Source organism: Myotis lucifugus, unplaced genomic scaffold (assembly GCF_000147115.1).
Source record: "Myotis lucifugus unplaced genomic scaffold, Myoluc2.0 scaffold_205, whole genome shotgun sequence".
Taxonomy (NCBI): domain Eukaryota; kingdom Metazoa; phylum Chordata; class Mammalia; order Chiroptera; family Vespertilionidae; genus Myotis; species Myotis lucifugus.
The window spans coordinates 1846002-1858577 of record NW_005871253.1 but is presented as its reverse complement, the minus strand read 5'-3'; the positions used below and the strand labels follow the sequence as shown (position 1 = coordinate 1858577).

Genomic DNA, 12576 nt, shown 5'->3' with positions numbered 1-12576 from the left:
AGAGACCCCAGAACATATTATCAAGGGAGGCTGCAACATTTATTTAGAGATTTCTAAGTAGCTGTCTGTATCAAGTGGACCAGATTTCAGATTCTTTGGACACAAGTGTATGCTTTTTGCTGGGGGGGTGGGGGGGGGCTCAAACAATTCAGACATCCTCCAGGAATAGTCTAGAAGACTTGGCTAGGAGGCCAACTTCATAAAGCAAAACGGCAAAGCTAGGATCTTGAGGTTTCTGGCAATTCAGGCTCAGGCTTTTGATAGTGGAGAATCAAGTGTTGAAAAGCTGCAAATTCATAGTTATTAGGTGAATTAATGAAAAAACAAGGGGCAAAAGTAACAAATCTAGAGGTTCAAGTTAGCATGCTATAAACAAGGTAGGGACAAGGTGTGCATAATTCCAAGGGGAAAATACTTTAATCTTCTCAACAGGCAAGTAAACTCTCAGTCTGTAAATTTGAGGACTGGGTGGCTCCTTAGAACTCCAGGGAAACACTTCCTCTTATTAGTAATGTCAAACTCTCAGTAAACTATTGAGTAGTAAAAATTATTATATAAAACAACTATTTCTAAAGAATATAGTTCTTTCTTTTTCTCTCTTTTTTCTTTATTTTATTTTATTTAATTTTTTCCAATTACCATTTATCCCCTCTATGCCCTCTTCCACCTCCACCCTCCATCACCACACTGCTGTCCATGTCCATGAGTTTTCTCTCTCTCTTTTTTTCTTTTTTGCTCAATCCCTCCACTCCCCCCAACACCCTTTCCCCACTAGAGCTGTTTGCCTGCTAAGTGAAATAAGCCAGTCAGAGAAAGACCAGTATCAAATTATTTCACTCATATGTGGAATTTAATGAACAAACTGAACTACCAAGCAAAATAAAGACAGACTCATAGACAGAGAGCAGACAGATAGAGTATAGTTATTTTCAATTAGAATGTTCCAGTACACACAGAAACAAGCATGCTTGCATGATCCAGCTTTAGGTTCTGGATTCTCAGTCAAGCAGTTATTACATATTTAAATCTGTGTCAAGATTTAGTTTAAAAAGTAAAAAAGATTGTCATTTAAAACAAAAAATAAGGCAAGGGTCCGGGGAGTTAAAATCTACCCTTGCCGTTAATTCCAGACTGATAACACAATTAGATAAAAATATTTTCCTACTTCCTTACATAAGCTAGCAGAACCCAATCAGCCATCTTCCTACAAAGTGGTAATGGATCTCTGAGACTGCTTTTTTTTTTTTAATATGCATTTTGTGTCTAGAGAATGGAAACAGCTAGAGAAACAAAGTGAAACACACTGCATAAAGGGAGGTAGGGGAGAGATGATGAGAAGAAAGAAAAAGCCTCAACTTCTTATCTTTTATTCTCTTTTATATGCAAATGTACACCTGCTAAAATACTTCTAAATCTACAAATAAAAAGAAATAGAAAATATCTGATGAACAAGTGCTTTTAACAACCTATTACAAGAGCCTGATAAACATGTGGTTCACCAGCCTCTATGGGGTGTCTCTCAGGCAGAGAATCTGTCCTGGGCTTTTGCAGAAATGAAAAAAGAAGAGTTGGGTCTGGAAAAGGAATGACAAAGGGAGATGCAAACAATACCATCACTACAGCTAGCAAAAACGACCTTGCACTGACAAAAAGCTGGGCATCTCCAAATAAGGAAGGATAAGTGCCATTTCTATATGAAGGGTGTAGAATTTTAAAAACTAAATTTAAAAAATATTTTCTGTCCACTGAATTTCCAACTGCTGTTACTATTCATGTATCTCTACATCCATGCATTTTATTAAAAAATACAATACACTAGATGTGTTGCTGATGCAGCAAACCCAGTTGTCTTTGCAAAATAAAACAAAAATTGTGGGATATATTTCTACAATTAATTCTAAAGATAAATATTATCACTTAAAATCCAGAAACCACTTGTCTAGTAATCTGCTCAAATGAAAATGAGAAAGTATGAAGATATGGGTGCTTTCACAATTCTGAAAATACTTATCTATATTTAGGAATTTTTCAAAGGCCATAAGTCTGCGTGAATGTGAGCAGCACAGGTTGGGTCCACTTTTCACATTCAGACTTCCCACTCCACCAGGAGTCCTGGGCCTGTGAAGCTACTGCCCAGGTTTCTTTGTCCTCTCACAGAGAGGGCTGATGCACAGAGAAAATCCTAAACCATATGAGTGAGTTGCCTGAAGCTGCTTCAGAAAATAGATATTTAAATCATATTCTTAATTTCTATGGAACAACTAAACAATTACGGCTGAAAATAAATGTCAGGCTTATAACTGAACTTTAATGAATGTTCCAAATCTGAATTGAAACAATTTTGCTGGCATTGCTTCACAAGTAAATTTATAACCACAGTCTCTGACACTTAATTGTTCAATCATGGGAGGTGAATTTTCAAGTCTCAAAGTCATGGAATCTTTGATTGAGTAATCTTGATCAGGAAATTATAGTTTATTGGTATAACTAAATGGTTTAAAAATATTTTTAGCAATTTGTACTCAATTTACATAATGAGAAGAATCAGAAATAAAGATATTAATATTATCAATGTCATTACCTATAGTAGGGCCAGGAATAATCACTAATTAAGATGAACCAGATGTTAGGGATGTAAGATATGAAGACATCCCTCCTCAGCTCCTGTAGTGGAGGATGGAATAGTGTCTCCCCCCAAACTCCTATCCACCCACGGATGCCTACCAAAAAATGAAACTAGACCATCTTCTTACACCATATACCAGCATAAACTCAAAATGGATTAAAGACTTAAATGTGAGACCCGAAACCATAAAACTCTCAGAAGGATACAGAGGTAGTAAACACTCTGACATAGGTCGTAGTAATATTTTTTTCTGATCTATCTCCTCGGGCAAGGGAAACAAAAGATAAACTAAACAAATGGAACTACATCAAGTTAAGAAAGTTTTTGCACAGTAGAGGAAACCATCAACAAAACAAAAAGACAGCCTACTGAATGGAAGAAGACATTCACCAAAGACAGATCCTATAAGGGGTTAATATCCAAAATTTATACAGAACTCATACAACTCAACACCAAAAAACAAACAATCATTAAAAAATGGGCAGAGGACTGAATAGACATTTCTCCCAAGAGGACATACAGATAACCAATAGACATATGAAAAGATGCTCAACCTCACTAATCATCAGAGAGATGCAAATTAAAACCTCCCACCTGTCAGAATGGCTATCATCAATCAATCGACAAACAAGTGGTGTGGAGAAAAGAGAACCCTCATTCATGGTTGATGGAATTGCAAATTGGTGCAGCCACTATGGCAAACAGTATGGGAGAACCTCAAAAAATTAAAAATAGAACTGCCTTATGACCCAGCAATTCAACTTCTGGGTATTTATTTGAAGAAATCCAAAACACTAATTTGCAATGATATATGCACCCATATGTTCATTGCAGTGTTATTTACAACTAGAGGCCTGGTACACGAAATTCACGCACAGGTAGGGTCCCTAGGCCTGGCCTGCGATCAGGGCCCATCTTCCCCGGCTGCTGGCAGCAGGCCCTGCCCCCTGCTGCCAACATCGCGGTCACCCTCTGTGTGTGGGGCGACTGGCAGAGTGATTGGGGCCCTGGCGCTGCCCGCATCAGCCGTCACCCACCCCCGGTTCCTGGTTTCCCATTGGCAATCAGAGCCTGTCGGCCAGGGGGAGGGACCGAGAGGTTGGCCATTCCAGCCCACTTGCCAGCCCCACCTCCCGCTGCCACTGGTCGCCCTCTGTGTGTGGGGCAACTGGTGAAACGATTGGGGCCCCAGCGGACGTGCTGCCACCCACCCCCAGTTGCCCATTCCCCATCGGGCAATCGGAGCCTGCTGGCCAGGGGGAGGGATTGAGAAGTTGGCTGGAAGGTCCTGATTGGGGCCTGCAGGCTGGGGGTAGCTCCTGTGTTGAGTGTCTGTCCCTTGGTGGTCAGTGTGCATCATAGCCAACCGGTCGTTCCACCGTCCAATTGATTTGCATATTATGCTTTTATATATATATATATATATATATATATATATATATATATATATATATATAGCCAAGATATGGAAGCAACCTAAGGACCCATCAATAAATAATTGGATAAAGAAGATGTGATACATATATGCAATGGAATATTACTCAACCATAAAAAAGAATGAAATTTTACCACTTGTGACAACACTGATGGACCTTGAGGGTATTATGCTAAGTGAAATAAGTCAAACAGAGAAAGACAATTACCATATGATTTCACTGTTATGTGGAATCTAAAAAACCCCCCAAAAACCAACAAACCAGAAATAGACTCATAGATACAGAGAGTTGCCAGATTGGAGGGGGATTGGGGCCTGGGTGAAAAAGGTGAAGAGATTATGAAGTACAAATTGGTAGTCACAAAATAGTCATGGGGATGTAAAGTGCAGCACAGGGAATATAGTCAATAATACTGTAATAACTATGTATGGTGCAAGGTGGGTACTAGACTTTGGGGGGGGGGTCGTCACTTTGTAAGTTACATAAGTGTTTAACCACTATGCTGTACACCTGAAAGTAATATAAAATGTCAACTGTAATTGAAAAAAAATCCATGTCCACCCAGAACCTCAGGATGTGACCTTATTTGGACATAGGTTCTTTGCAGATGTAACTAATTAAGGCTCTCAAGATGAAATCATCCTGGATTTATGGTGGCCCTAAATCCAATGACAAGTGTCCTAAGAGGAAGTGGAATGGACACAGAGACACAGAAAAGAAGGCGATGTAAAGATGGAGTTATGTTGCCACAAACTAGGACCCACCAGGAGCTGAAACAGGCAAAGAAGGGTTCTCCCTGGAGCCCCCAGAGGGAGTACAGTATTGCTGACACTTTGATTTTAGACTTTTAGCATCCAGAACTGTGAGATAATACATTTCTGCTGTTTCCAGTTTGTAGTGCTTTGTTACAGCAGCCCTAGGAACATACATTAAGCCCTAGGAGAGTTCACTGGTTTTGCATCCATGGATTCAACCAACTGCAGATGAAATATATATTTAAAAAATCCCAGAGAAAGTTCCAAAAAACAAAACTTGAGTTTGCTACTACACTAAATCCGAGCACTACATTAAATCTATGCGAATGAAGTGATGTGTTGGCATACCCTGCTGTAGCCAATATGAAAATATAATGCCTTTTTATATAAGGGACTTGAGCATCTGTAGATTTTGGTGTACACAGTGGGGGGAAGGCATTGTTAGGGGAACGGGTCCTGGAACCAGTCTCCTGAAAAGACACCAAGGGATAACTGAAATACACTCCCTGACCCCTGATTTTATTAATATATCTAACGCCCAAGCTATTCATTCTCTCCACTTGAGTCTCTTATGTAAAGTGAGAGTATTTCACGACATGACCTCCAAGGGCTCTTTCAGCTTTGAGACCTCCTGCCCCATGGTTCGAAAACCTGGGGAGTCACCTGAGTGTTATAAAAGGCTGATATCCAGAGCTCTTGCCCCTAGAGGTTCTGGTCAAGGGAGGATCTGGGGCATAGGCAAATTTTAAAACACCACAGAGGATTCTATTGTGCAACCACCGAGAATTTCTCTAGGCATGTAGGAGCTCATTACCTTGACTACAAGGGCATCCAATCAAGTGCACTAGTCAGAAAATTGTCTTTCATTCTTTAATAACTACGTTAAATAAACACCGCTACCTTGCAACATCATGAGTGAGGAATGCTTTGCCATAGAAAGGAGCAGGCTGTAGGCCGAGTGGGGGAAGTCCCAGCAGCCTGACCACTGCCATAGAAGCAGGGCCATGTGACCTGCAATGGACAATTCAGAAGCATATGGTGGTTCCTTGGTTTTGCATGAATTGGGGGTCCCCTATCTCAGGTGCAGCAGGTAATACGTCTTTACTGATTCTTGAACATTTCTGGGAAGGGACAGATGAGGAACAATCTTAAAGTCTCAGCAGTGGAGGTATCGTGCCACTGTACTTTGGCAGTCCAAAGTTATCACCACAGTCTTTTCTCTCAAGATAAATCTAGTCACCAATGACAGTGTGGCCATTGTATGTTTTCAGCTCTTTTCCAATTTGATGTAAAACTCAAGTAATAATGTTTTGGCAAGCACTGCCCAGGACCCCAAGTGGCACCCTTCAAATTTATGCTGACCTCCCACAAAGCTTCTAAATGGAGCACCTTAGCATGACTTTGAATATTTCAGCTTGCCAAAGAATACCAGTGAGAAATGGCACAGTCAGGCAACCACTTTCAGCACAGCTTGACCATGAGAATTGATGTCAAAAGAATAAGAGGCTGAATGGACATTCTCAGAGGTTTAATCCTCTTGAGATAAAAGCTGAGAGCCCTTTTCACATGGAGCTTAAGGAGATGAGTTTTGCCAGGATGGGCACGTGGGTGGGAAAAGTATTGGTGGAGTGAATAACTGAAAGAGATAGTATTTTGGCCTGAATCAACAAGCATTTAAAGAAACTCCTTTAATACTCTCATTTTTATTCATTTGTTTGACATAATGAGTGCCCACTGTGTGCCAGACACTGTGTTAGATGATTGGTTTGTATGACATTTAGCATAAGCTGCATCATTTGCTAAAACTAAAATTCACTTCATTCTCAAAGGTAAATATAATTGAACACAAATAAAATTGTCAATGTGAGAACTTCCCCTTTGTGGTTTAAGTAGTTCAGGAGTCTTTCCCTCATAATCTAGATAAGCATTGCTTTAATCCTGGCCTAACTGTTTCAGGGGAACACTGACTTGAATATCCTCCTATGAGCATGTGGTCTCAGGCCTATGTGTACCCAGATTTGCTGCTCTTTATAAAGGGCATAGCTCTCGGTACAATCCATACTCAGAAAACCTTGCAACCTTCCAACCTCTGTAAACCCAACACAAGACAAAGGAAAGTAGGGCTATCTGTGTTCATCATTACTCTCTAAAGCATCCTTGCAGAGTTAATCTTTTGTTATGATATACGCTGATGTTTAATTAATCCAGGCATCCTGATGCAGTTCTTAAATCCTGAAGTTTGAGTTCTAGTCAAGATCCAACACACTAGCTATATGGCTCTGAGCAGGACTCAACCTTTCTAAGTTTCTGTTTGACCATCTGCAGAATGTTACTAATATTTACCCCAAAAGGCTGTTGTGAAGATTAGAGAAGACAGATGCTTAGTGAGGGCAAAGACCCAGTCTTTTGCTGTCCTGGTATTTCCAAGTAAAGATGTTTTGTTACATGCAAATGATATACTATTTACTACATATATAAAATTACACATTTCATAGATATCAACATTAACCTTTAATTTCTATCTGAATTCTTTAGTGGGAATAACTAGACTAGTAAAAAGGATTAGACTGTGTTAGGAATAGATCACAGGCTGTGAGAATACTTACTTTGGTTGTGTGTACGGTGTGTGTATGGAAGGGTTTCTATGTACACTTTAGTACAGGTTATAAAAGCTAGGAGTTATGAAACCCACACTCCCTATAATGGTGATTAACAAAGCAGATGCCTTCTAAGTGATAACAAACTCTTAAGGATGAGCCCCCTCTTATAAAAAGACTGATGTGAGGGCGTATAAAGGAAGTAAGAAAGGGAAAGAGAGAAATGAGAATGCTGGCACCTTTGATTTCTTTGATATGGACAGAGAATCACAGTCTCTTAACATTGAAAGTAGGTCAGAGTTCCCAGAAATGAGAATTTCTTCCACAGTGCCCCTCTAGAGAGCAGGTTCCTGCCATGATTCAAGCACCCAGCACAGAACCCCACAGCTGGAAGACACTCAGTTTGGTTTTCCTGATAGGAAGAGCCAGAAAGTTTTTCTGTTATTGAGCTGTCAATTCCTTCCCTGCAGCACTCACAAACAGGGTCTCCTGAGGTACACTCTATAATTATGATCGATTAATGTTCTGCCTTGTACATGGCAGCTCTGCAAGTATTTAAAGATAACTGCTGTGCCCTTCTCAAGTTAAACTTCCCCAGGATCCTCATTGTTCTGAAAATGGTATAACTTCAGACCCACCCATCCATTCTGCCCAACCTCCTGGTGGCCTGCTCTGGGTCCCAGCTCTGCTTCTTTCTTTACTATATCCCTTCTGAGATGGCTGCAAAGCAAATGAGGTCACACAGTAGGATCCACACTGATGAAGACTGCTTCTGGATCACTGACAGTTACCATTGTGACCTGCTAGTCATCAATTCAGGGAGCAGCTTTAACAAGTAACTTAATCATAGCATCATCTGGGTTTAGTTACATTAAAGTAGCCACAAGTGTCTTTATTAAGCAATCTTATCCACAAGGGAGACTCCCACAAAAAGAACCACAGGAAAATGCTGATGATAATTTTAGTGTACTGGTGCCCTCATTAGACATAAGGTTTTAAATGTTCCACATGTATGTGTGCATATTTCCCAAGATGTGTTCCATAGAATATTAATTCTGTTGGCTTCTGTAAGACAAAGTATTCCATTTTCAAATTGTTATTTGATTCTAGGTTCCACACTTTTAAATGGTTCATTTACTGAAAGTCTTCTAAAAGTCTTCACCATGCTGCTGTGCATGGTGCATGCTGCAGAGGGAGAAAGACCAGATGGTTTAGCCACAAGATATGTATTCCTTGCAATGTCTTCTGGGAGGAGCAATACACAGAACACATTTGGGGAAATGCTGCATCAGATCATCAAACTTATAAGGCAGCACATCAAGGGAGGACTACCACCTGGTGATCAGGAACCCTGCAATGCCCTCACCTGTGTGCACATATGGCAGAAACAGTTGGGCCTTGACCAGAGAGATCCCAGGAACCATTTCATCAGCTTTTTGTGATTTTTCTCTAAGGGCTTCTTCATGGGACTAACTAGATGTTCCAAAGGTACCATGGAACTCTCTTCAAATATATCTATATCTATCTATATCTATATCTATATCTATATCTATATCTATATCTATATCTATATCTATATCTATATATGTCAACATACTTATGGATTCAAATCATCAATTGAGTTCTACAATGGGAATTTCTTGCAGAAACTAATTTAGTGGTACTATCAGGAAGTGTGGTCTATGAGGAATTATGGTAGCATTGCAGCTCAAGAAGGCAAGCAGCTACCAGAATAACAAACAAGCTGGCAGTATCCAGCTGCCCTTCCAGGACTCATCACAGGCTTACTCTTTTTGTGGTACTGCACCCCAATTGCCCCTGCTTCTTTTCCATCTTGAGTTTGCTTTGTAAGGTTCCTTTTAACTAGATGTCACGGTTTGAAATGCTGGTGATTGTGGGGCTAGTGCATAAGACCAATACTACTACTAATATTCAGATGAATATTATTAGAAATAACAACTAACATGTATGAGTGTCTAGTACATGCCTGACATTTTCACACACATGACATCATTTCAATTTTAAGGCAATATTGCCAGGTACTATGCATGTCTGCTTTTCCAATACAGAGGCTCCGAGTGGTGCAGAAATGATCGGGGAATAAAGAGCAGACACTGATGGCTGATGCCAAAGACCAGGCTCAACTGCCACATTTCCTCAACCCCCAGAGGACAGCCTCTGGTATATTCCTTTTTAAAAATATTCTAGAACAAATTCAGCCCATACAAATAGGAATGCCTCAACAGAAGTATTATAAATGAGAAGGCAGAATCCATCTTAAATCAAACTATATATTTGCCTTACTTTACTAAAGGCCAAATTTCTAAATAACATGACAAAAGATACAAAAATTTAATAAATAAATGATGGTAAAGAACTTAGTATTAAGCAGAACCAAGATGTATGAGGCCCTCAAACATTAACTTCATGAGAGATAACAGTTTGTGGGCGATAAGACATGAAGTGTGGTGGCAAGGACAGAATGGCAATGCTTGAACAGAGTAAATGGTTTTAAAGTTTTGTTGTTGTTTTTTTATGTCTCCCAAGCTACTTTAAGTCTAGTATTCTGGCATACAATGTGCATAAAACATTACAAAAACAAAAACAAAAACAAAAACAAAAAACCCCTGCCAACTGCCTTCCACCCGTAAATAAAAAATAGAGGGTCTGTTCCAGTCTTTGGAGTGAGTGGTATTGTGGAATAGAGGATTACCTTCTGTGACTCCACACAACCTGCTCCCAGAAGGTTATTGCACCTGCACAACAGCTCGATGTGGTCAGAATTGAGCCCAAATAACCCACAAAAGGGCATCCAGCTCAGGTTTTCAAAAGACCATTCCACTGAGTCTCACAGATATTTACTACAAAAGGCCACCCCATTAAGGCTGGGAGTCATAGCAGTTCTATCTAATATATAGAAACAAACTCAAAGAGACAACTAAAAAGAAACAACCCCCAAATGAAAGAAAAGAAGGAATCTCCTGAAAAACAGCTAAATGAGATGGAGGTAAGCAATTTATTAGACAGAGTTCAGAGTAATGGTTATAAGGATGCTCAATGACCTTAGTGAGAACTACAAGGAAATTAATGGGAACTACAAGAAAGTGAGTAGGAAATACATCAGCATGAAAAAGGATATAGAAACCATGAATAAGAACCAGTTGGAAATGAAGAATAGTATATCTGACATCAAAAATATGCTGGAAGGAATTAAAGGCAGGCTTGATGAAGCAGAGGATCAAATCAATGATTTGGAAGACATGGAAGAAAAAACACTCAGAGCAGCAGAGAGAAAAATATAGTTAAAAGCATGGGGACAGTATAAGGGAACTTTGGGACAATATGAAATGGAAAAACATCCTCATAATAGGGGTGCCACAGGGAGAAGAAAGTGAGCAACAGAGAGAAACTGTTTGAAGAAATAATGACAAAAAACTTCCTGAACCAGGTGAAGGAAAAAGTTACACTAGTTCAGGAAGCATAGAGAGTTGCCATCAAGATGAACACAAGAGACATACACCAAGACACATCATAATTAAAATGGCAAAAGTCAAAGATAAAGAGAGAATCTTCAAGGCAGCAAGAGAGATAGTCAGTTACCTCAGGAGTTCTCATAAGGCTGTCAGTTGATTTCTCGACAGAAACATTACAAACCATAAGGGAATGGCATAAAGTATTCAAAGTAATGAAAAGCAACAATCTGAAACCAAGACTACTCTTTCCAGCAAGGTTATAATTAAAAAATTAATGGTGAAATAAAGAGCTTCTCAGACCTAAAAAATGCTAAAGGAGTTTATTACCACCAAACCAGCATTGCAGGAAATGCTAAAGGACAGTACTAAGAAAAAAAAAAGAAATAGAGAGAGGTACATAGGTATAAAGAATAAAAATGGCAATAAATAAAAAAAAAGCAATAATAACCTTAGCCCTGGCCAGTTTTGCTCAGTGGTTAGAGCATCAGACCATGGACTGAATGGTTGTGGCTTCAATTCCCAGTCAAGAACTCACACCTAATTTGGAAGTTCAATACTTGGCCCCAGTTGGAGTGTGAGCAGTAGGCAACCAATTAATGTGTCCCTCTCACGTCAATGTTTCTCTCTCTCCCTGCACTCTTCTGCACTTCCACTCTCTCTAAAAAAATTAACTGATAAATAGCCTCACTCCCTGGGTGAGGATTAAAAAAAGTAATACCCTTAAATGTAAGTGGATTAAATGCTCCAATCAAAAGACATAGGGTACCTGAGTGGATAATAAAACATGACCCATTTTTATATACTAAAGGAATTTATTACCATCAAAACATGACCCATATATATGCTGTCTACAAGAGAGCCACCTCAAACAAAAGACTAAGACAGGATGAAAGTGAAGGGATGGAAAAAAATATTCCATACAAATGGACACAAAAAAGGGGGTGTAACAATACTTATATCTGACAAAATAGAGTTCAAAACAAAGACCATAAAAGTGACAAAGAAGGTCACTACATAATATAAAAGGGATCTATCCAAAAGGAAGATTTAACTCTGATAAAAATATCTGTACCTGATATAGGAGCATCTAAATATATGTTTAAAACTTCTGGAGGACTTTAAAGGAGAATTAGAAAGTAATACAGTCATTGTAGGGGACTTTAATACACCACTAACATCACTAGATAGATTTTCCAGACTGGAAAAAAAATCAACAAGGAAACAGTGACTTTAAAAGACACATTAGATCAAATAGATTTAATTGACATTTATAAAACATTTCATCCCAAAGCAGCAGGATATATATTCTTTTCAAATGCACAAGAGACATTTTCAAAGACCACATTTTAGGACAAAATAAGCTTTTACAAGTTCAAGAAGACGGAAATCATATCAAGGATCTTCTTGGATCACATGGAGGCTAAATAGCATGTTATTAAACAATGAAATCAAGGAAGAAATAAAAAACTTCCTGTAAACACATGAAAACAAAAACACAACAACCAAAAATCTATGGGGCCTAGTTATGAGAGGGAAGTTCATAGCATTATAGGCCTCCCTCAAGAAATAAGAAAAAGCTCAAGCCCTAGCTGGTTTGGCTCAGTGGACAGAGCGTCAGCCTGCGGACTGAAGGGTCCCAGGTTCGATTCCAGTCAAGGGCACACGCCCGGGTTGCGAGCTCAATCCCCA

General features: G+C 39.3%; 1 protein-coding gene across 6 annotated transcripts in view; it reads right to left on the bottom strand.

The window, feature by feature from the left end:
- Positions 1-12576, bottom strand: part of KIZ (kizuna centrosomal protein) — a 116677-nt gene that overhangs the window by 12195 nt on the left and 91906 nt on the right. The window contains exon 11 of one of the 6 annotated variants that reach the window (XM_014463296.2): positions 5718-5938. The exons of the other annotated variants lie outside the window; for them this stretch is intronic. Coding sequence (XP_014318782.1) covers positions 5919-5938 — 20 coding nt within the window. The 3' untranslated portion in view covers positions 5718-5918. Of the gene's footprint in view, positions 1-5717; positions 5939-12576 lie in introns of those variants that run through there. 6 annotated transcript variants of the gene reach the window in all.